This window comes from Andrographis paniculata, unplaced genomic scaffold (assembly GCF_009805555.1).
Source record: "Andrographis paniculata isolate CXL003 unplaced genomic scaffold, ASM980555v1 Contig62END, whole genome shotgun sequence".
In the NCBI taxonomy this organism is placed as follows: domain Eukaryota; kingdom Viridiplantae; phylum Streptophyta; class Magnoliopsida; order Lamiales; family Acanthaceae; genus Andrographis; species Andrographis paniculata.
In genome coordinates, this window is record NW_026137598.1 from 7,997,548 (window position 1) to 8,020,075 (window position 22,528).

A 22,528-nucleotide genomic window follows, 5' to 3' on the forward strand; every position below is an offset into this window, starting at 1 on the left:
TTTTATAATATTTACGAAAAATCGTATCACGAAAAATACAAAGTAAAGAAATTTGTAAGAGATGCCAAATAAATATTAAAAAGATATTATATTAAACATTTTTTTTTATAATAGCAAAATAAATTTTATTAAAGATTTATATGCAAATGGTAACAGAGAGAACATGAGGATGGCTCCATCTGTATTTGTATTTTTTATTTCCATTGTTTCTCATATATATTTATCTAAAAATATTACATTAATATTAATTTTCTGTACAAAATATTATGTTTTATAATTATTTATAGATAAAAAAAATTAATATAGTAAAATTAAAAGAAAAATATCACAGAATAAGTGATGATTTTTTTTATTTTTTTATTTTATTTTTTTTTAATTTCCAACAATATAATCAAAAGCTCTTTGTTATATACTTCCCATTGCCATCTCTTAAACACTCTTACCTGTCCACATTAGCCCACTTAATTCAAAGCCCAAAATAATAATTCAATTATTATTATTATTATTATTATTGTTATTATTATTATTATTATTATTTCCTATTTTTGGCATTTTTATTCATCAATGAATCGATTTTAAGAATTTTGAATTCTATTTATTTATTTAATTGATTATTAGTCGATGGTGATCTTTTAATTGTCAATGATATCCGAGTGGATGTCCAATAAATTAATGTTGATTTCCCCCCTTAGATTACTTTTTTATTTTCTTAAAAAAAATCTTGTTATTATTAGTATTATTATTATAGAGGATAGTATATTTCAAGCAACTCATTTATTCCCTTAATTATATAACAACATATTAAATATACCATTTAGATTAACATTTTTTTTTTTCTTTTTTTCAAAAAGATCCTACCTACCTAATTAAATAGCCAAAATAATTTACACCCTTTGCTCCCAAGAGTAAAGATATTTGTCCTTATTGTGCATTTGTAAGTTGTCCTCCAAAGATGAACCACACTAAAAAAACACTATATCCTTCTTCAATCTGTTTTTTTGCAAACACATGACTTATGACTCACGTTTGCACCAACTCAAATTCATTTGCTCAAGAAAAAAAATAATACCCACTAAAAAACTTGTGAATTTTCAACTCCAATGTTTTTTTTTTCTTATATAAATTCTAATATATTTTTACAATAAAAAAATTCTAATAATAATAATAATAATAATAATAATTAGTATTATAGTGGGTGGGGGCAATTAGTATACCCATAAAGATAGTTTTGCAAGATAGTTAAATCACAAATTTCAAATTCAGACCCACAATGTAAAAAGCCACTTTTTATGGGGTTTGTTTTTTTAATTTCGTAAAAATTATAAAGTGGCCTAATCCAATCTAATCACCAATAAAGTGGGAAAACGATATTCATTAATAATAATAAAAATCTATGGTCGAAAAATGGAAGTTGCGCACTGCAATAAATAAATCACTCCCGGCCAATGGTGGGGATTTTAGGACTGGATATTTATTAAAAAGTATATTATATTATATTATTATTATTATTTAAATGGATATTTTATTGAAGATCGTGGGCAGCCATAGGTGTAACACACGCTCAAGCATATTATATTGGAGTTTATGGAATTTCATAGTTGGCCATTGAAATAAAATATTGCAAATTTATTTATATATAGGAGGAAGTCAAGTCAAGATTGAATTGATTAAGACCAGTGTGAAGATAAGCAGTCAAAATTATTTGTATTTGATTAATAACTGTGTTGGGATTTTTTAGGTAGGTTATTTGACTTTTGTGTTATCATGCTTCTTACATGTATTTTGTACGAACGGAGTCACGGCATTTGTGAGGATGCCATCGGACGGTCAGAATTGATTAATGGGGTAGGATCAAGGGACGTGATTGCACCGGAGGCTCGTGAGCTGTCACCTCCGGCGTGACGTGGCGAGGTGACGTGGACATTGATGCCACGTAAGCTTGCCTGAACCTCCGGCCACGTGTTGCAGTATAAGTTGGTACCGCATTTTATCCGTTTCATTTCGCATTTTCTCGTTGCGGATGGTGAGACTGAGATGCGAAATGAATTGCTAGAAAGTGAAAAATTCGAGAATACGGACTGGGTGCGCGTAGATGGGGACGCCGGGGATGCAGGACGGGGGTGTTTCGGTGATTGCGGCGGCGATGGTGGCGGCTCCGGTGGATCAGGCTGGACACACGGCTGCGGCGCTCAGCCTTTCGTCTCCGATTCGGATTTTTGTGTTGTTCCATAAGGCGATTAGGAACGAACTGGACGGGCTTAATCGATCGGCTATGGCTTTGGCGACGAATAGGAGTGGAGGAGATATTAAGCCGTTTATTGACAAATGCCTTTTCGTACGCTCGATTTACAGGCACCACTGTAATGCTGAGGATGAGGTTTGTGCTCATCATGCTTTTTGTGGTTCGTGTATTATGTCTGCTCCGGGAGGAGTATTTTCTCCCTTTTGAACTTGACTAAGGTATTTCATTATGAATTTTAGTGGAGCTTGGTTGAAATGTTTGGAGAGCATTTTTCGAAAGCTAGCCAAAAATTTTGGATTTTAGGTTTTCTTTGTTTGATTAGTGACTTAGCCTCTGCAGATTTCTTGTTTGTGTTGATAGTTTGTTCTTCAGGACGCTAGGCCTTATGTTATGATAGATGCAATTAATGTGCATTGGATGCGGTGTTTGTGAATTTGATCTGAAGCTTGATGGCCACTGCTTTGAATTTGACAATATTAAGGATAGTAAAGACAACACTGCCAGATTTGAAATGGAAAATGATGATAGAAGATGAAGCTTTGGGTATTGATCTTCCGGTGGAGCCTGACAAACCAACAAATGATAATGGATCTTTGATTTAATAAATATGTAGAACTTAGAAGGGATTATAATAAGTTTACGTTGTCTTATATACTTAAAAGCATCGATAGGATTTTTGTAGTAAGTATCATGGTAATTTGCTGAATCTTCTTTTTCACCCTTTCAGCTAGTCTAATCTCTATGTCAATAACATTGTGAAACAACTTATTCTTTTAAGTTTCAACTTAATTCTTGCTTTACTTTAGTTTCAAAAGGAAAAAAGAAAATATTTAGCAATGTATAGGATCTCATGTGCTCTTACATTCCATTTGAGTGCTTCACGTACCTGATATTTTTATAGAATGATGAGGAATATGCACTTTAACTAATAGAGTAATTCAAAATTATAATGCCAGGTTATCTTTCCTGCACTTGATATCCGTGTAAAGAATGTGGCAAGGACTTATTCCCTTGAGCATGAGGGGGAAAGTGCACTCTTCGATCAGCTGTTCACATTGCTTGACAGCAATACAAAAATTGAAGAAAGCTATAAGAGGGAGTTGGCGTCTTGCACGAGAGCCCTTCAAACATCTATCAGTCAGCATATGTCCAAAGAAGAGGAGCAGGTGCAAATAATATTTTTGGCTACAAATATATTCGCAACAAGCTTGTTATTATGTAATAATAATGCATTTTAAATAGATCAGGATGGTTCTATTGTCTATTATATGGAAGGTATACCTTGTGTGTTCTGGTTCAGTATGTTATTTTTTTCTCTGGCAGGTGTTCCCATTGCTCAGTGAGAAGTTCTCATTTGAGGAGCAGGCATCATTAGCGTGGCAATTTTTCTGTAGCATTCCTGTAAATATGATGGCAGAGTTCTTACCATGGCTTTCCTCATCAATTTCACTAGATGAGCGGCAAGATATGCGCAAATACTTGCAGAAGATAATCCCTGATGAAAAGCTGCTCCGGCAGGTTAGATCTTAGATGGATTGTCTATAAGTGTATTTATGAAGCAATTTGCAACCTTGTTTTAACTTTTTTCCCTTTCTCTGATGAAGATTATGTTTACCTGGATGGATGGAGTGAGGATGTCCAAAAAGCGTAAACATTGTGACAATGATCCTAGACACACTGGCAGTTCCTTTGGTCTGATGGAGAAAGAACATTGCTTCAGTTCTCAGAGTGATGGGAGAGATATTTCGCCTTCTCCTTATTGTCCTTTGGATGATATATTGCATTGGCATAGGGCAATTGAAAAGGAATTACATGATATAGCAGATGCAGCTAGAAGTATAAAATCAAATGGAGATTTCTCCGATCTATCTGCCTTTAATAAGCGGCTTCAATTTATAGCTGAAGTCTGCATTTTTCACAGGTAAACCACACTGTTTATTTGCAGATTCCCCCATATTAATCCAATTCATGCTGAATTTAGTATTTTATAGCATGTGATTAGCGTGGCTTATGTTCTACATGTAATTTTATTTTCATAAGGAAATTAATGAAAATTCCAATTTCATCCTCATCTGTACCTTTCTTGTTAGACCTTCTAGGTAGACAGTGGGACCCAAAGAGAAAAAATGAATTGGCAGAATTTTTTCCTCAAGATTTATACCACTTAACCCCTGAGGATCAATGTGTGTAAATTTTCTCTTTGAATGTTGATGTCAAACTTCTGCTGCAGCATTGCTGAGGACAAAGTTATATTCCCTGCTGTAGATGCAGAGATATCTTTTGTTCAGGAGCATGCCGAAGACGAGAGTGAATTTGACAGATTTAGGTGCTTGGTAGAGAGCGTTGAAAGTGCTGGAGCCAACTCATCTACAGAATTCTATTCAAGATTATGCTCAGAGGCTGATCATATTATGGAAACTGTGATAAACCATTTTCATAATGAAGAAGTTCAGGTGAACAATTTACTGATCCTTTCTTGTTGTCAGGTTTTGCCTCTTATATTTTTATATCATCAGCAGAATCTGATCAAAAGACCTGTTGCACTCAAAAAGTAAAATTTAAATTTCACGTATCTTTTACTATGTCATAGGTTTTTCCACTTGCAAGGAAACATTTCAGTCACAAACAGCAGCGAGAACTACTGTATCAGAGCTTGTGTGTGATGCCACTGAGATTGATTGAACGTGTTTTGCCATGGTTGGTTGGCTCAATGAGTCAAGAGGAAGCTCGCCATTTCCTAAATAACATGCACATGGCGGGTATATAATATAATATCAAACTTCTCTATGTTTTCTTAGAAACATGAATAATTGTTTTGCAATAGGCATGCAAGCATTATTTCCTAACCTCTTTCAAATTGCAGCTCCAACATCAGATACTGCTTTGGTAACTCTGTTCTCTGGTTGGGCGTGTAAGGGTTGTCCTGGAGTAATCTGTCCATCTTCTTTTGCAAATGGAGGCTGTTTTGCAAATGAGCTTCCTGAATCAGAAAAATCTTCAATGCCATTTCATTCTTCTGCCTGCGCAAGTGAATTAGATGCAAGAGTTACTTTTGCATGCAAGTGTGTGAATTCAGTCGGAGAAAGAAATCCAACTTCAAAAGAAACTGCTTCATCCAATACTTCAGGAGAAGAATCTCTAAAAGTTTCTCCGCCAAACCAGTCTTGTTGTGTTCCTGGGTTAGGATTCAATAGCAGTAATCGAGGAATGAGTTCCCTAGCAGCTGCAAAATCTTTGAGATCATTATCTTCTGGTTCAAGTGCTCCTTCTCTCAGCTCCAGTCTTTTCAACTGGGAAACAGAAACTAGCAGCAATGTCAGTGGCTCTACCATTCGACCTATTGACAACATTTTCAAGTTTCACAAAGCAATTCGGAAAGATTTGGAATTTCTAGACGTTGCATCTGGGAAACTTAGCAACTGTGATGAAAATTTCCTCAGACAGTTCACTGGTAGATTTCGACTTTTATGGGGCTTATACAAGGCACATAGTAATGCAGAGGATGATATTGTATTCCCTGCCCTGGAATCAAAGGAAACACTTCATAATGTCAGCCATTCTTACACTTTGGACCACAAGCAGGAAGAACAGTTGTTTGAGGATATCTTCTCTGCCCTTGCTGAGCTATCTAAACTACATGAAAATTTGAGTTCCAAACATGAAGCTGAAAATCAACATGAAAGTCTTTCTCAGTCTTCAAGAAATGCTAGTAGTTTGAAAAAATATAACGAGCTTGGGACAAAGATCCAGAGCATGTGCAAATCTATTAAAGTGACATTAGATCATCATATTATGCGTGAAGAAGTTGAGCTGTGGCCATTGTTTGACAGACACTTCTCAGTGGAGGAACAGGACAAACTTGTTGGCCGCATAATTGGCACAACTGGAGCAGAGGTACTTCAATCAATGTTGCCTTGGGTAACATCTGCACTTACTCCGGAAGAGAAAAATGAAATGATGGACACGTGGAAACAGGCCACCAAAAACACAATGTTTACGGAGTGGCTTAACGAATGGTGGGAAGGGACACCTGCTGCAACTTCACAGGTATCCACATCAGAAAGTAGCACGCCACAAGGTACTTGAAAAACATTAATAATTTCCACTTGTTCTTTTTATGTGCTTTGTCGAAAATAAGGTCTCCTTAGCTAGGTGATTTTGCTTCATAGGTTTTTATTTGACCAATTGCAGGATATGATATACATGATTCCATGGACCAGAGTGAAAATACATTTAAGCCTGGGTGGAAAGATATATTCAGAATGAACCAAAATGAACTTGAATCAGAGATAAGGAAGGACTCTAGTGACTCTACTCTTGATCCACGGAGAAAAGCTTACCTTCTTCAGAATCTAATGACAAGGTTGACTTATTTGATGAACTCTTGATATTATTCTTATTTTATTTATATATTATCTTGTTAACTTTGTCCATTTGATGTACCATGGTTGCTGTAATTCCCACTTAGTCGCTGGATAGCTTCTCAACAGAAAATTTCTCAATCAAGAAATAACACTGCTGAAGGCGAGGAGGACTTGTGTACTCCATCATTTCGGGATTCTGAGAAAAAGATCTTTGGATGTGAGCATTACAAAAGAAACTGCAAACTTCGTGCTGCTTGCTGTGGCAAGTTGGTTGCATGCAGATTCTGCCATGATGAAATCAGTGACCATTCAATGGATAGGTAAAGCATGATGATCTGATTCCTTGGAGTGGAATTTTGGAGGGTTAAGTGTTACCAATTTTGATTTATTTTGTAGGAAAGCAACATCTGAAATGATGTGCATGAATTGCCTGAAGATACAGCCTGTTGGACCAGTTTGTATGACCCCATCTTGCAATGGACTCCTCATGGCGAAATACTATTGCAGTAGCTGCAAATTCTTCGATGATGAAAGGTAAGATGTTGTGTTTCTTTGCCCGTAACGTAGGGTACTATGGTCAAGGTTTTTCTGAGTCTGATTACATAATAACAGTAGCATTGTTACTTTGTATTGAAGAATTGAATTGAATCAGTAGATTAACACCTAGGAAATTGGTTTAAATTCTATTTTTCAATCTTTCGAGACAACTGCTGGTTTTGGAATATGTGATTTGCCCTATTCCTTGCATTCCTCTGACTTCTTTTTTCAACTTCCGTTCAGGGATGTATATCATTGTCCTTTCTGCAATTTATGCCGAGTTGGTACAGGACTTGGGATAGATTTCTTCCATTGCATGACCTGCAATTGTTGCTTGTCTAAGAAACTGATGGACCATAAGTGCAGGGAGAAAGGTCTCGAAACTAACTGCCCTATATGCTGTGATTTCTTGTTCACATCAAGCACAGCAGTCAGAGATCTTCCCTGTGGCCATTACATGCATTCTGCTTGTTTCCAGGTCTGTTTAACTATCCACATTTGGGATCATCACTTCTGCAAACACGCGCCCCCCCCCCCCCCCCCCCCCCCCCCCCCCCCCCCCCTCTCTCTCTCTATATATACACCTTTCTTGTTCTCACTCGCTTCTATATCAGGCATATGCTTGTACGCACTATAATTGCCCTATTTGCAGCAAATCAATGGGAGACATGTCGGTAAGTATTGGCTCTACCCCTTTCAGTTCCAGCTTTTGTACCCGACATGATTTTATTTGTTATTAGCTCTTTAAAAAGTGTAATGTTAATAAATGTTCCCCTATGGCTAGGCGTCAAATTTTTAGAAGTTAAGGGAATGAAAAGATTTGTCCTTTATCTATTTTTTCATCAGTCTCAAAATAGGGGAAATATATTGTTTGCACCCTCAATTTCTTCTACCGAAATCAGCCATTAGTGTTAAGATAATCTATCTAGACGTTCAGCAGAGTAAAAATCAAGCTAAGTATATCGATGTCTTCCTTCAGTTTTGTGATTCCTAAGAAAGCTATCTTCTTCCAGGTATACTTCGGCATGCTTGATGCATTAATGGCTTCTGAAGTTCTTCCGGAAGAATACAGAAATCGATTCCAAGTAAGAATAATCACTCTCTCCATATATCCTGTCTCCTCTCTCTCATTTGCTTCTACAGCATATCGATTGAGACACTCGACTTTGGACCTGCAGGACATTCTATGCAACGACTGCAACAGAAAGGGAAGGGCACCATTTCATTGGTTGTACCACAAGTGTGCCCTATGTGGATCATACAACACCCGAGTAATTAAGGTTGATCCAGATCCTAACTGTTCAACATAGCTTCCTGGTTCGAGAATTTGTGGTTTCGGATGATGACTGTAAAAAGCATGATGGATTCCACATGGTGGAGGCAATTCAGGTATCTTGCCACTTCTAAGTAGTTAATTTTTTTTGTTATTGACGCAGCAGTTAGTAAAACTATGGTAATGAGGAGAAACTTTAAAATGTTACTATGACCTTGTTTAATTCATCTAAACTCTTCCAATAATTATGTAAAGCTATACCAAGCTGTTTTAGTTGTGAATTCATAGAAGATATCGAATATGTTTACCTTGAATTGATCAAAAGATGCTTTTATGTTCGACTAGAAAGAATGAAAGATGGTCCCTTCTTCAAATCTATGTTCTTATACGTATCTACGTAGACAAAGAAATTCTAGAGTGACATTCTGCCCATAATGCTAGAAAACATCAGAACATTGAGCATGTAGCAAACATAACATAACAGCAGATCCCGGCAGAGGGACAAAACCGTAAATTAAATAGCCCAAGGCTGTAAAGCATAAATATCTCTCTTATCCATTTAATTAGTAGTCTCAAAGGGTGCAATGCACCAAAAACTTCACATTGACCCACCAACAATAGTAAGTAATATTTGTCATGTATGAGAGGGAGACCCAAATGTTACAGGTATTGATAATGAATACTTCGTCCAATGTGAGTTATAGAGTCGATAATATTAAGCAGGCTGCATAGTGCTATGTACTTACTGGGGCAGCAGATGACTGACCATTCTCGGTTGGGGCAGGCTGTTTTTCGTTTGTTGCTACTGCAACATTTGGTTGTTCTTGTTGTACAGGCACACACGGCCTCCACACTGTTTCCTTCCCGACATCCATTAACGCGATTCCTTTAGCAGCAAGATCGCTCCTGATCTGATCACTTTTCGCAAACTCTTTGGCTTTTCTAGCTAACATTCTTTCTCCAATCTGATGCGATATCTCATCTTCAGTTACTCCTGCCCTTATGAGAGCTTTATCTTTCAGCTGTTGCAAAACCTGTGGGAATCGAGAGTCCAGTGTAGCTTGGAAAACAAATGGAATTTTGCTGATATAGTAATTTGGATGAGTGTCAATGGTACCTCGGCATAACTGGAAATGGAGAGCAACCCAAGAACATCCAAGACTTGCTTTGTTTCTTTCTGTAAATCGATCAGGGACTGGGCATTAGATAATTGCTGTTGCTTCTGCTGCTTCTTCTGAAAGAAAAGAAGAAATGATTTATCTTAGAATGACAATAAGAATGGATTAACATATGATGAAATTGTTGGGAACAGATTGCTGCCTTGAGCATGTTGACAGAACTATTCATAAATCTCAAGGCTTCCTGAAGGGAGGAATTCAGTATAGTTGGTGTGTGCAAATCATCAGCCAATTTTGTCTCGAATTCTTCCTGCAGCTTTGCAATGCATTCCTGCGCAGCAGGGATGATTCGGACTGTTTTCCCACTTGCTCCTATCTCTTCTTTCAATGTCACCAACGCCTCTTCACAATCTTGCAATGTCTGTCGAAGACAACTATTACGTCAAAAAAATCTTCTACGGTGAATTAGCCAACATAATTAACAGTAACACAAGCCTGAAAGATAAATTAAGACAAGCACACATTCTGATTTTTTATTCCAATCATACTTATCAAATTTGTCTTCTTCATCTATGTTATGAAAATAAATAAATAAATAAATAATCACTTCTTAGTGTAATTGTCGAGGAGCTTCCAACCACGGGTATTTTTTCAGAGTAGCTCAGACAAGGAAGATTATCAGTAGCAAGATCAGAACATGCAGTGAAGAAATTGATGTGTTTTTTCTCACCTGATAGATGTAGAAAACAGCTTCCGATGCAATTTCTATCTGTGATATTGAATAATTAACAGGAGACCGGTAGTGAGTTCCCAGTAAGAAATATCTCAGTGCCAGTGGGTGATACAACTTTGTAACCTGCAAAAAGAGACACGTTGTATAGATAAGAAATTACTGACTACCTTTAAATGTCGAACATGGAGCAACAATCAATTGCAATTATACCTCACGGATAGTAAAAAAGTTCCCAAGCGATTTAGACATTTTTTCGTCGTTCGCTGTGACAAAACCATTATGCATCCAGTAATTAATTTTGCTGTCAGGGCAAGCAGCACAACTCTGTGCTATCTCATTTTCATGATGAGGGAATATCAAATCCATCCCACCACCATGAATATCGAATGTATGCGTGAGGTAGTGAGCACTCATAGCACTGCATTCAATATGCCATCCCGGTCTTCCGGGGCCCCAGGGACTATCCCATCGTGGCTCACCAGGCTTTGAAGCCTGCAGGAAGAATAGAAAAGAGAAAGGAAACAAAGCATTTAACTGAGGTATGGAAAAGCAAAATTATAAAAGTTCAAATTATACAGCTTCGGCTTTTCCTTTTTTTACCTTCCACAAGGCAAAATCTGCAGGATTTCGTTTTCTGTCATCAACAGCTACACGTTCCCCAGCTCTATTATCCTCTAGTTTCCGTCCAGATAAAATACCATAATTTGGGAATTTGTCAACAGAGAAGTAAACATCACCATCAACCGCATAAGCGCAGCCATTATCAATAATCTACAAAATAAATGAATGAATAAATAAGAGAGAAGGTAAGGGACTGAAATATCACTGTAAGAGATGACAAAAGGAGGTAAAAAAGTAAGAAACTTTGATTTGTGCTTCACGAAAATGGTCAATAACCACCATTGCAACATCCCTGCAACAACCTGGTAAGATTTTATGTCGGAAATAATAATTATCATATTTGCATTTACTGAACCGCTATCCAGAAATAGTAGTACCACTGATATACCCATTTGGAGAATGTCAAACGCAGGGATATCAATCAATGTTGTTTTCAGGCATAGATTTATCAGAACAAGATCCAAATAGATTACACAGGAGTAGAATTTACACTAGCTTTTAAGGGATTCAAATAATCCAAGAGAATTTACCTGAGCAATCATGTCCTTGATTTGCTCCATATGATCAGTAACACGTGGCTGGTGAGCAGGCAGGAGGCATTGGAGATCACTCATATCACTAAGAAACTCTTCGCAGAATCTAGCACTCAACGCTTTTGGGTCCTCGCCAGTTTCATTTGCTCTTCGAATAATCTGATTTCATAGATCATCATAATCTTGTAAAGCTGATCTAACAGAATACAAAATCAAGGAATACCATTTATTTGCCCTCTCTTGAAAGAAAAAAACAGCAGTTTAAAAATAATAAAAAAATCACAATTGCGTTCTAGCTACTAGGCCTCTATAACGTATCAGTTAGTTGAAAACAATACACGTAAACAAATCTATACTGCTGATAAAGTGGTGATCTTTAGTGATTTAGGATTTCGTCATTTACTGCAAAATCCTATATATTCAGGTCAAAACTTAAGGTTCAATATAAGTAATAACTAAGGAAGTTGATATCGCCGCAAAAACCTATACATTATTCAATGATAGGATCCATGTCGCGAATACAAAGTATATGATATATTGAATTATTTATATTGTCAATGTGAAAGGTAAAATATAAAACCTCCTTTCCACCATACAAATCATAATATGGATTCTTGCTCCAGTCAATCAAAAATATATATAGTGAATCTTTTCACATATTCGTAACAGAACCAGCCAATGGCAGACTCTCACCTTATCATCCACATCAGTGAAATTGCGAACATAAACAACCTCATATCCCAAATATTTCAGGTATCTGCAGAATTACATTTCAATAAATACATTTCACAGAGAAAGTAATGGTGAAAAATGTTAGAGCAACAGATACATTTGCAGAATCAGAAAAAATTATAATTGGCATGCCATACAGATTGATACAAGTCAACACAGAATGCTTTCAGAAGTTCTTTTATACTCCATTAAGGTAGTAAATTCAAGATCCTAACTTATTTTCACCTTCTGCAACAATGGCAACAACTTGAATGGATTGCTTTCACTTCCTACCTATTAACAGTTACCTGACAAATAATCCCACTCTAATTCAAATTCAAAAATATTCAGAGTACAGAAAATCAAAACCTTTACATTTGAACCCAATTCTGAAGGATCATCGATCACATACTGTTGATTCTATCAACGTTTGTTTATTATCGACAATTAACCAAAATGAGCGCCTTTATCTTCAAAGTAATCAAATTCACATATCCAAAACTCCAGAAAAATATATGCAATCCAATACACTGTGCTCACAAAAATTAACAATCAAATTACCAACAACTTCATCCAATAAGAAGGCGCGAAAATGAAACCTGTAGAGAACGTCGAAAGCCACATACGCACGCGCGTGGCCAATATGGCTCAGATCGTAAGAGGTGACGCCGCAAACGTACATTCCGACTTTGCCGTCGACTCTAGGCTTAAAAATTTCCTTCTGCTTCGTCATCGTATTGTACACTTGAAATTCCGGTCTTCCTTTCGCCATTTCTGCCGCAATCGAAACACCAGAGGAGAAAATTGTGGCCTCGGACGATCGGAAAACCTTCCAGCGGCTGCTCTGCACCGCCGATAATCAGAACCCTAGCGTTATAGTCGGTGGAAATGGGTAGCCAGACGCAATTCTATTCCTTTTTAAATTAATAATGAAATACTTTTAAAATAAAATTTAACGAATTAGATTAAGGATTTATTACATTTACTGTATAGATGTTACGGTTTTGAAATACTGACAATATCATTCAATTTTCAGAATTTGTAAAAAATATCTATGCTATATATGTTCATGTAAATTATTTGATATTTTTCGATAATCTTTTAATTTAATTTGTTTTTTCTCACAACAAATCATATCAACTATCCTTATTATTATTTTTTTTTTTTTAACTTCCAAAAATATTATCCTAATCAAATGTCTACAAATAAAAGAATATTTTTCTACAAAGTTTGTGTATGTCAAAAAGAAAACTCGCTACGACGTCGTATCAACATAAACTATCAAAAGGATGCGACACGTGTCTACCAGCCCTAAAAAAGTGACGAAAATACCCCTCCCTCCATATAAATAAACCTCGAAGCTTCTCCTTTCCGGTATGACACCATAACTCCCTACAACACATCGAGGTTAAACTCTTTTCTCTTCGCTGCGCATCTTCTTCTCCAATTCATTCATTCATTCTGTTCTCGATTTCGATTCGTTCTGTTAGACGTAGGGCACGCAACTTATTTCTTCTCGAGACGGACCTGTTGCGGTTGTGAAGTGTGATTCAAGGGAGATATCTACTATGGGTACGAATCGATCCGAGGCTCTGCACAATTTCTCGATGCCGCGCAAATTGCGGTGGGCGAAGCAGCGTCATCTCCGTTGCAGGAATGTCGGAAATAATCTGCAAATCGCAGTGGGCGGTGGCTTCGCCGCCAGGGACTCTGGTGCTTCCGATGAAGCGTATAAAATTCGAATCCAAAAGCTACGTATGGTGAGCGACAATACCGAGGCATCAAAGCGTGCGGCGGAGGAAGCGAAACTCAATTTCAATGTCCCCGAGTTTTTTCTGCTAGCGAATGACGCTCTAAAGGACGTACCCGAGGAAGGCGAGGTCTCTGTTCCTCCGCAACTCTCGCCACAGCTGCCGAATCATGCGGCGGAGTCAAGCGGAGCTAAGAGAAACTGTTCGTGGAACTTGCGGAAGAGGCGAGATCCCTGTTTGGCGTCGGAGAACGGGATCGCCGATGGCAAGGGTTTGAAGGTCGATTCTCCGCGGCACGACCCAGGAGTTTCCGCTGCGAAGTCTCCAAATCACAGAGGTAATGGCAGAGTCGAGAAATCGAAGAGGCCGAAGTTCTCATTGTCTCTTTCAAAAAAGGAAATCGAAGAAGATTACTTCAACATATTTAATCGCCGCCTGCCGGCCAAACCGAAGAAGAGGCCTAAGGCGATTCAGAAGAATTTGGATGTAAGTATAATTCACAATCCATTTTTGCTCGATTTGTTTATGGCGACAATTGTTATATGGTCTAATGCTCTAATCTACAGAACCACTTTTCTATCCATTAATTTTTTCTCTTCAATTTGGGCAGGGTCTGTTTCCAGGTTTGTATCTTACTGAAGTTACCCCAAGCATGTACGAAGTTCCCAAACCAACTCGATGATTTTTGAGGTATTGTATTTGTTTAGACTAATGTTTATAATCTTTTGATGTTGAAGATGAGCATCTGAATCTGTTGTTTGCTTTGCAGTTCTGAGGAGTTGAAAGCTGGAGGCCTGTGTTCTTTTGCTGCTGAAGATGTTCAATTATGATGAGTGGTGGTAATTTGGTGTTCTGTTGCTCAGCATTCTGAATTTGGTGTTTCTAAGTCGAAATTTTATCTTAAAATATGGTTGTAAGAGAGCAAGCATTGTTTGCTTTGCCTTATCAAACTGTCGATACTTCAGTTTGTTCCTTTTACGTATATTTAACATAATGCAAATACCCTCTTGGGTAGCTTTTGTTTCACTTATCACTTACAGAAGATTGTGCTTTTATGGTATTCATGTTTAATTATGTTTGAAGTTAACATCTCTGTTCTTGTTCATTATGCCCTTTTCTTGTTTCGTTTACTAATTATTATACACCATGGTTTGTCTATCTTATTGAAATAGGATTTCGTTGGCTATGCACCGGGGATGACTTCGGAAAATTTTCATATATTGTTTAGTTCGATCTTTCTTCAGCATGCTTTTAGGCTTGCCTCTGATTCATTTATGTGAAGTCTATACCAGCAACCACTTAAGATCAAATTGTTCTTAAGGTGATTGTTATGTGATCTTTAGAAATTTGGTAGAAACAGTTTCATTCTCTTATTCTCCATATTGTTTAAATTGTGAAATTGCTTTCATGTTTTTTCTTTTTGTCTCTATACTTATTATTCATCATCATTGTTACCTAACGATTGTAGACTATATGAACCCTTTTTTATTAGGATTCTTTAAGCTATTTCAGATTTATCCCAATTCAAAATCGGGGTGTCTTGAAAACAGCTTATGTGAAGAACAAACTCATCATCTTTGTTTGTAAGAACAGAGATCAGAGCTTTTCAAAGCTACAACTAGTCAGTCACCTTAATCATAAATAAGTACTTAAAGAAAGAATCTTGAAGCAAGGCATGACAAACTCCTATGAATATTGCTTTGTTTTTACTTATACTTCACGGCCCTTTTCTTAATTATATATATTCTTCTTTTCTTTCTTAGTTTTTCACAAAACAATTCAGGTTTTCTCCATCTTACACTTGGTAATTTCCTGTCCAGATCTTTTTAGTTATCTGAAGAATTTAGTTTTTAACCAGTCAACAAAAGAGAAGAAACTCTTGATCTAGAGCCTGCTGGGCCAGGGACCTCCAGCTACATTTGTGTGCATGGCATGGCATGGCACTGACAGTGAGGTGCTGGGGTCCCGGATCTCCCAAGAATGAACCACAGAAGGATGGACAACTAAACCCCTGATCAGATATATTGATTGTAATGGCTATGGCTTCTTTCCTGCGCTGATTCTTTACCTTAAGCTAATCTAATTCTAATCCTAGATTATCTTATAGTAATATTCTACTCTCCCTGTATATCAACATTCCAATATACTACGGTCTAAATTCATTTTATTAAGCTAACCATACAAGTTATTAGAGTTGTTACTGTCACGCTAAATAAAATTTTAAGTGTTCATGTTTCGTTCGTTACTGTATGTGAATAGTATTCGTGTTCGTTTGTTAAGTTTTTTAACTTGGCTCGTTAAACTTTTTTAGTATTTGAGTTTGAGTTTGTGTTCGTATTCGATTCAGTTAGGCTCGATTAATGATGTGTTTTCTTAATAGGTTGCGTTTTTAGATGAGACGGTCATTCTACTGTTCCCATGCGATATCTTTATGTTGTTCAGTTCAGCTCAACTTGTTAATGACTATTACTTTAACAAAAGTACTTCAAAAGAGGAGAAGAAGATTAGATTAAATTAACTAATAATAACAATAAATCCCTTATGAGATAATCAAGACCCTAGTTCAAAAATAAGGGCGATTTTTGTAATTAAAGATGAGTAGTGTATCTATCGATGTAGATTTATTTCTATATTAGATTCTAGACACCAATTATTAATTCCTCACCCTTCTTGAATTGCCACAATTCATCACTATTCAAAAAGCTTTGCCCTAGCTCCTCTGCCAGCCAATCAGCCCCATCCACGTGGCAGCCGTAGAGTGGAAGATAACTGTCTGCAGCCTCCATCAGCTCCAGTTCTTGCACGCCTTCATCGCCCACGTAGTAGTAATTATTATTCTTCTCCTCGGCCTGTGATTTTCCTAAATTACAATAATCGGGCGAGTACAGCTGGCTCTGGATCGATCCCATTTTTTCTACAGAGCTGGGTTTGGGACACGGCGGCGGAGGAGGCAGCTCCGCGGTGGAGATTGGCGGCGCCGCCGACATAGATGGACTACAGCCGCCGTCCGCCGTCGTCTTTTCGAGCAACATCGGCTTCCAGAAGAGTCTGGCGGCTTCTAGAAACTTGGTACTGTTGGAATCTACACGTAGCTGACGTGCCTGTTTCTGCACACGTGTTCTCCAGTAGTTCTTGATCTCGTTGTCTGTTCTTCCGGGCAAGTGCTTCGCAATTTTCGACCACCTGGACTTATCCGAATCCATTGATCGAACATTAATTAGTTCTTGTTATTACAATAATTTTGAAATAATAATTAAAAATAAAAGAGGGACCGGGACCTGTTTCCCCATTTGGAATGGAGTTCAAGAATGAGTAGCTGCTCGTGTGGGGTGAAGTTTCCCCTTTTAATGTCGGGATTCAAATAATTCAGCCACCGTAGCCTGCAACTCTTCCCTGTCCTCTTCAGCCCTACACAAACACACGATTATTAATTAATTTATTGCAGAAGTAAATAAATAGTACGAGGTTGTCTTGATAATCAAATAAAATAAATGATCAGACCTGCATCTTTGGCTAAAGAATTCCATCGGCCTTCGCCATGGGAGGTGACGTACTGAATAAGGAGTGTGTCTTCTTCGAGTGTCCATGGCCCTCTTCTCAACTCAGATTCTTCCGAGTTTCTGTCTCTGGTTTTGGTCATGATGAGAGAGAGAGAGACTGATTACGGACTTGCAGTGCAGGAGATTTTATAGTGTGAGATTAATTTTTGGATGTTCAAAAAAAGGTATGGAAATGGTGGAGCCAATTGGGGGAGTTTGATGACAGATCTTATCTTGTCCTTTTTATTACTTCCAGTTTTTTTGATTTGATTAATAATGATGGAGAAATGATTATTTTTATATAAATATATATATATATATTTGATACAGAATTTAGAATATGAATAATTAAAAAATAATTAAAAATATATAATTATTTTTTTTTAAAAGAAAAGCGACATGGGATATCAACAAATACCGAAATCATAAGGGGCATAATAGGTACGACGAAGGGAGTAATATATTTGGTGTGTTTGTTTGAGGGTTTGAATTTTGAATTGAGATTTGAACAGTAAATTGGAATAGTTGTATGATGTGATATAAACAGTGTTGACGTGATATTCTGAATGTAAAATTATTTTTTAATATAATATAAAAAGTAAAAAATAAGTGTTTGATTTGATTTTTTTAAGAAAAAAAAAATTGAATGAATAATAAAAATTTGGAAAAATCCCCAAAAGAACACACCATAGAATTTTCTTGGATGTGAGGCTGCTGACTCTGACGTCGTCTCCATGCAATGTATGAAAATCAGCATCTCCCTATGTGGGACCCAAACAGCCACTCTTTTTTTATTTATTTATTTTTAAATGATAATCAATTCAATGTTTTTTGTTTTCTTTCTTATGTCTGTATATAAATTAATACTAGTAATATATGGCTGAGGACTGGATTGATGACGTCATATTATTGCTTCCTGTTAATTCCATCTCCACCAACAGCTTGAAAATAAATTTTCATGATTTTCATATTATGTAGTACATCTCAAAATGTCATGTAATATAAATTGTTATTATTAATTATTAATAGAAAGGAAACACCAAGGAAATGAAGTTACGAAAAGGAATATGCTAAAAATATAATTAAGATGAAGATGGTAATACAATTCGTGTCTTTTAATGGCCTAAGTTATTTCCCTGTTTCTTCCTTATAGAATTCCTCCGCAAAGAAACGTGCTTGACTAGGTCTGTGTTACATGTAATAAGCACGTGCCTTATTATAATAATAACTACTTATTTCTTCGGTTATATATATATATATATATATATATTTTATTTATATATGGTGGCTTGCTTGATTATAAATTTATAACCCATTTTATTTGTTTGCTTTACAAGATTTATAATTTATATACATCCCTCGAAAAAATTGCAATCAAGTCAATTCTGAGCTATATATATATATATATATATATATATTTCCATAATATAGTATAATATATGAGACTGAGAATTTTTGTTAAAATTTGGACCAATTCAATATACATATATATATTTCCACAAGAGAATATAAAACAAAACAAAATCGTGTAATAACTCGATTTTTGTGTGTATAAATAAATTTAGGATAAGAATGGAATCGAATAGTTAAGTGATGATGGATACTTAAAGCCTGCATAGTGGGAAAAGATTGGTCTTTTAATTTGATGAATAAAGACAAGGAAAGTTCCTAAATTGGATATTGGTCTCCCTTAATTGAAATTTTGATGCTATAATCTTTTAACCAAATTTGTGTCGCAACAAAATTAAAGTGGATACTATTTCAATGGTCAGGATATGACTATTCATATATTCCTTTTAAATAATTGATTTATAATTAAGATGTGGATTTAATTTTTTAAAATATATTGATTTAACTATTTGGATAATGATGAACAAAATTTAAATTTATTCAAAGAAGGGTAATATTCTTGTGATAGTAATTGTGACATTAGTAAATTATTATAGTAAAAAGGTTTGATAGTCATACTTTTGATGAGATATGGCTACTATGTGACCAATTACGAATACAATGGCTACAATCTTAAACAAAACAAATTAATATTTACTTGCACAATAGAATCTTTGTAGGAATGTAAGGATTGAAATTTATCTTGCAACAATGGCTACAACCTTCTTGTATCCAATAATAACATGTGATATATATAAATAAATATATATATATATGTATGTATATTATTATTAGCCTTTGAATATGCGATTGAGAGTAGCAGCCAAGCGGACGCCGGCTTGCGCCAGCCGGAGATTCACAACTGGCCATCGCGACTCGAAGTACTCATCTGCAGATGTTGTTCGAGATCGAGGAATTATATAGATTTGTATATATAATATGTTTCATTACAATAATTAGAGATGCAAGAAATGAGATATACCTGCAAGGGTAGAATTTTCTTCGACTCCCTTGTAAGCCCAATCGCAAGCTGCCTTAATGCCTTCAGATGCGTAACTGAGGAAGGCATCCAATTAGACTTTTTAAAATTTTCGACAATTCAACATTTACTTTTTTGTTTGTTTCAAACTTACTGTAATATTTCTAAATTTAAAAATAATTAATTATTTTATATATATATAAATACATATTTCACTTTATTCCATCAGCATCACTCAAATAAATAAATAAATATGCATTTATTTCTCCAATCATATCACATAATTTTCAAATTGTCTCAAAGTACCTTACTTAATACTATCCACCTAAATTCTCATGTCGAACTCAAATATTGCACGGTATTTGAGACGGAGGGTGTAACATATATATAAATATATATATTTACACAAAATGTATAATATATACTCCCTCCGTCCACTTATAATGTATACATTTACTTGGTGTTTAAGAAATAATAGTATTTTAATTATAATAAGTGGTTAAAAATATTGTAATGACATAATTATAATAAATGGTTAAAAATATTGTAATGACATTTTTGCCCTTTTGTGTAAAAGTAACGATGTCATGTAAAGTAATGATATTTGTGAAAAAAATATATATATATATTTAACAAAATATTTATTTTTCAAAATAGAAATATGTATTAATTTGTAAGGGGACGGAGCTACTATAATCTATTGTTTAACTTACATGTCAGGACAAGCAGTGTGGTCACAGGCCTCCCATTCCTTTACATCTTTGCTCCACACTTTCTGTCAAATATAATTATTACATATATTTATGCATCGGAAACGATTATAATATTATATATATATATATATATATATATGTACCGTGATGTTTTGATCAATAGCACGGATGAGATCCTCCACGTTAGAATTATGGTAATTTTCCTCTTCTGTCTCAATGATGTTTGTGTCCCATACCTATATCATCATATATATAATTTGATGAGTAATTCATTATGTACAAGTATATATATATATATACATACATACATGGTGAAGATTTTGCTTGGTCCGGTACCAACGGATTCCGATGGTGTTAGCTCCCTTGTCCGTAGTGAAACCAACATGCAAAGGCTGCACTTGGAATTATTATATATAATTAATACATACATAATAAAAATATATAAGTACCTGATGAACGTCTCCCAGAAAATGGGAGACGAAGAGAAGTGCTTCGGTGAGATTATCTGTATATATATATATATATATATATGATATGTCAATAAAACATATTTATAAATTATATTGTTGAGCTTAACAACGTTGCTCTGGATTATTTCAGAAAAATAAAATAATGGGTATGTATGTATGTATGTACACTGTTGAGCTTGTTTGGTGCCGTAGGTGAGAAGCTGACTAGTGTAGTTTTTTATTGCTCCAGCCACACACCTGTCTGCTCCGCCATGTTCATCTTTGCAGTCCCCTGTAATCGTCGTCTCCATCCGGTTATATATATATATATATATATATTATTGTTTCCAATATTTAAATATATTAATTCTATCAAATCAAATTAATTAATTGAATACGTACTTTTGTAGTCGTAGGTACATTCGTTGTCGGGAGTATTGATGTAATGAAGTGGTCGCGACCATCCGTACCGGAACTTGATCTTATCCGCCCATATGCATACGCTCGCCAGGTCCTTCTCCGCCGCCGCCGGAAGCAGTTCCGACACCGCATCCGCCGCCGCCTTGCTCAGCCGAGGCTATATATATTTGTAATTGTTAATTAATTAATTAATTAATCGATTTGTATAAATTAAATTGAAATACCTGAGCAAGTCGGCAGATGGTAAAATGTCCATCAAGTCCCCAACCATGAGCGCCGCCGGAGATCGAGACGAGGACGACGATGACTAGGGCTTTCGCTTTCCCCAACTCCATTTTTTTTTAGAAAAAAATTGATTTCGATTCACACTCTGCATCTGGTTTATTTATATTAATATAATTATCCCAATGTAATAATCGGAATGTGCCTATAAATGATAATAACATTATTGCGGGGGAAAATAAATGGTAAGCGCTTTGAATATGGTCTAATTTTCATTTAATGCAATATTCAAATTTTGATTTGGTGGTTAACTACAATATTAAGTATTTAAAGAGAGAGAGAGTATAAGAAATACAATTGTGGGCCAAACGAATTAAGGCCCATTTTAATTTATACGAAAAGCCCAATTATTTTATTTTTATTTTTTATGTAAAATATACTCCCTCAAAATTTGTAATCAAAACCCTTTCATATGAGTTTTAATGCGTGGGCTTTCAATTAATACTTTTTATTATTTTTTGTTTTTAATAATAAAAGATATTTAAAAAATAATAATTTTTTTTTTTTTTTACTAAATAGAAAAATATGAATATTTTTAAGAAACAAACTAGATAAAAAAATACTCCCTCCGTCGCAAACACCCTGCAGTATTTCTTTTTTGGTATGTCCCAAACACTCCGCAACATTTCTAAAATAGGAAATAATTAATTATACTTAATTTCTACCATACACTTTATCCTCTCACATCATCCAAATAAAATATACATTTCTCTCTTCATCAAATCACCTAATTTTTAAATTATCTTACTTAATACTATTCACCTAAAAATTCGTGCCAAAAGCAATGTTGAACCTTGTTTGAGACAGAAGAAAGTACAATTTTAAAAGACTATAAGAGTAATACTAATGAATGGGTGTAATTGAGGGACTATAT

The 22,528-nt window shown here is 35.5% G+C and overlaps 5 protein-coding genes across 8 annotated transcripts; 2 read left to right on the plus strand and 3 right to left on the minus strand.

Annotated features, from left to right (window-relative positions):
- The first annotated feature begins 1,980 nt into the window (after positions 1-1,980).
- Positions 1,981-8,680, plus strand: LOC127260800 (zinc finger protein BRUTUS-like). Its single transcript, XM_051288738.1, has 14 exons — positions 1,981-2,377; positions 3,199-3,408; positions 3,566-3,760; positions 3,847-4,163; positions 4,473-4,695; positions 4,833-5,001; positions 5,106-6,320; positions 6,434-6,605; positions 6,711-6,926; positions 7,003-7,140; positions 7,387-7,621; positions 7,758-7,817; positions 8,157-8,228; positions 8,322-8,680. Exons 1-14 carry the CDS (start codon positions 2,093-2,095, stop codon positions 8,451-8,453), a joined length of 3,639 nt encoding a protein of 1,212 aa, XP_051144695.1. The 5' UTR covers positions 1,981-2,092; the 3' UTR covers positions 8,454-8,680.
- Positions 8,681-8,946: 266 nt separating this feature from the next.
- LOC127260801 (cysteine--tRNA ligase 2, cytoplasmic-like) lies at positions 8,947-13,041 on the minus strand. The gene is made up of 9 exons (XM_051288739.1): positions 12,732-13,041; positions 12,115-12,178; positions 11,419-11,580; positions 10,868-11,038; positions 10,478-10,759; positions 10,265-10,390; positions 9,737-9,955; positions 9,534-9,650; positions 8,947-9,450 (listed from the first exon to the last, which is right to left on the minus strand). The coding sequence occupies exons 1-9, from the start codon at positions 12,902-12,904 to the stop codon at positions 9,151-9,153; spliced, it is 1,614 nt and encodes a 537-aa protein (XP_051144696.1). The 5' UTR covers positions 12,905-13,041; the 3' UTR covers positions 8,947-9,150.
- Positions 13,042-13,492: 451 nt separating this feature from the next.
- On the plus strand, positions 13,493-16,086 carry LOC127261414 (uncharacterized). Of its 4 annotated transcripts, XR_007840912.1 has the most exons (5): positions 13,493-14,369; positions 14,494-14,573; positions 14,653-14,722; positions 15,056-15,204; positions 15,704-16,086. XR_007840912.1 is itself a non-coding variant. In XM_051289771.1 (3 exons), the coding sequence occupies exons 1-2, from the start codon at positions 13,701-13,703 to the stop codon at positions 14,563-14,565; spliced, it is 741 nt and encodes a 246-aa protein (XP_051145728.1). In that variant the 5' UTR covers positions 13,493-13,700; the 3' UTR covers positions 14,566-14,573; positions 14,653-15,017. The 4 variants fall into 4 exon arrangements, 1 of the variants encoding a protein (XP_051145728.1); XR_007840911.1 differs by lacking the exon at positions 15,056-15,204 and having other exon boundaries at positions 15,704-16,083; XR_007840913.1 differs by lacking the exon at positions 15,704-16,086 and having other exon boundaries at positions 15,056-15,674.
- Positions 16,087-16,382: 296 nt separating this feature from the next.
- Positions 16,383-17,596, minus strand: LOC127261413 (transcription factor MYB62-like). The gene is made up of 3 exons (XM_051289769.1): positions 17,385-17,596; positions 17,162-17,291; positions 16,383-17,066 (listed from the first exon to the last, which is right to left on the minus strand). The coding sequence occupies exons 1-3, from the start codon at positions 17,521-17,523 to the stop codon at positions 16,523-16,525; spliced, it is 813 nt and encodes a 270-aa protein (XP_051145726.1). The 5' UTR covers positions 17,524-17,596; the 3' UTR covers positions 16,383-16,522.
- Positions 17,597-19,602: 2,006 nt separating this feature from the next.
- On the minus strand, positions 19,603-21,978 carry LOC127260481 (endonuclease 2-like). The gene is made up of 10 exons (XM_051288211.1): positions 21,960-21,978; positions 21,597-21,691; positions 21,355-21,529; positions 21,140-21,244; positions 20,953-21,008; positions 20,812-20,895; positions 20,647-20,739; positions 20,504-20,565; positions 19,794-19,867; positions 19,603-19,700 (listed from the first exon to the last, which is right to left on the minus strand). Exons 1-10 carry the CDS (start codon positions 21,976-21,978, stop codon positions 19,603-19,605), a joined length of 861 nt encoding a protein of 286 aa, XP_051144168.1.
- Between the last annotated feature and the right edge of the window lie 550 nt (positions 21,979-22,528).

Coding starts and splice junctions, on each gene's coding strand:
- LOC127260800 (XM_051288738.1), top strand. CDS start 2,093: ATGGGGACGCCGGGGATGCAGGACGGGGGTGTTTCGGTGATTGCGGCG. Junction 3,761..3,846: donor ATGAAAAGCTGCTCCGGCAG/GTTAGATCTTAG, acceptor TCTCTGATGAAG/ATTATGTTTACCTGGATGGA. Junction 4,164..4,472: donor GAAGTCTGCATTTTTCACAG/GTAAACCACACT, acceptor CTTCTGCTGCAG/CATTGCTGAGGACAAAGTTA.
- LOC127260801 (XM_051288739.1), bottom strand. CDS start 12,904: ATGGCGAAAGGAAGACCGGAATTTCAAGTGTACAATACGATGACGAAG. Junction 10,760..10,867: donor CAGATTTTGCCTTGTGGAAG/GTAAAAAAAGGA, acceptor TTCTTCCTGCAG/GCTTCAAAGCCTGGTGAGCC. Junction 9,956..10,264: donor CTGTTTTCTACATCTATCAG/GTGAGAAAAAAC, acceptor TGTCTTCGACAG/ACATTGCAAGATTGTGAAGA.
- LOC127261414 (XM_051289771.1), top strand. CDS start 13,701: ATGGGTACGAATCGATCCGAGGCTCTGCACAATTTCTCGATGCCGCGC. Junction 14,370..14,493: donor CGATTCAGAAGAATTTGGAT/GTAAGTATAATT, acceptor CAATTTGGGCAG/GGTCTGTTTCCAGGTTTGTA.
- LOC127261413 (XM_051289769.1), bottom strand. CDS start 17,523: ATGACCAAAACCAGAGACAGAAACTCGGAAGAATCTGAGTTGAGAAGA. Junction 17,292..17,384: donor TTCTTTAGCCAAAGATGCAG/GTCTGATCATTT, acceptor GTGTTTGTGTAG/GGCTGAAGAGGACAGGGAAG. Junction 17,067..17,161: donor CATTCCAAATGGGGAAACAG/GTCCCGGTCCCT, acceptor GGATAAGTCCAG/GTGGTCGAAAATTGCGAAGC.
- LOC127260481 (XM_051288211.1), bottom strand. Junction 20,896..20,952: donor TTCTGGGAGACGTTCATCAG/GTACTTATATAT, acceptor TTCCAAGTGCAG/CCTTTGCATGTTGGTTTCAC. Junction 20,740..20,811: donor CCAAGCAAAATCTTCACCAT/GTATGTATGTAT, acceptor ATGATGATATAG/GTATGGGACACAAACATCAT.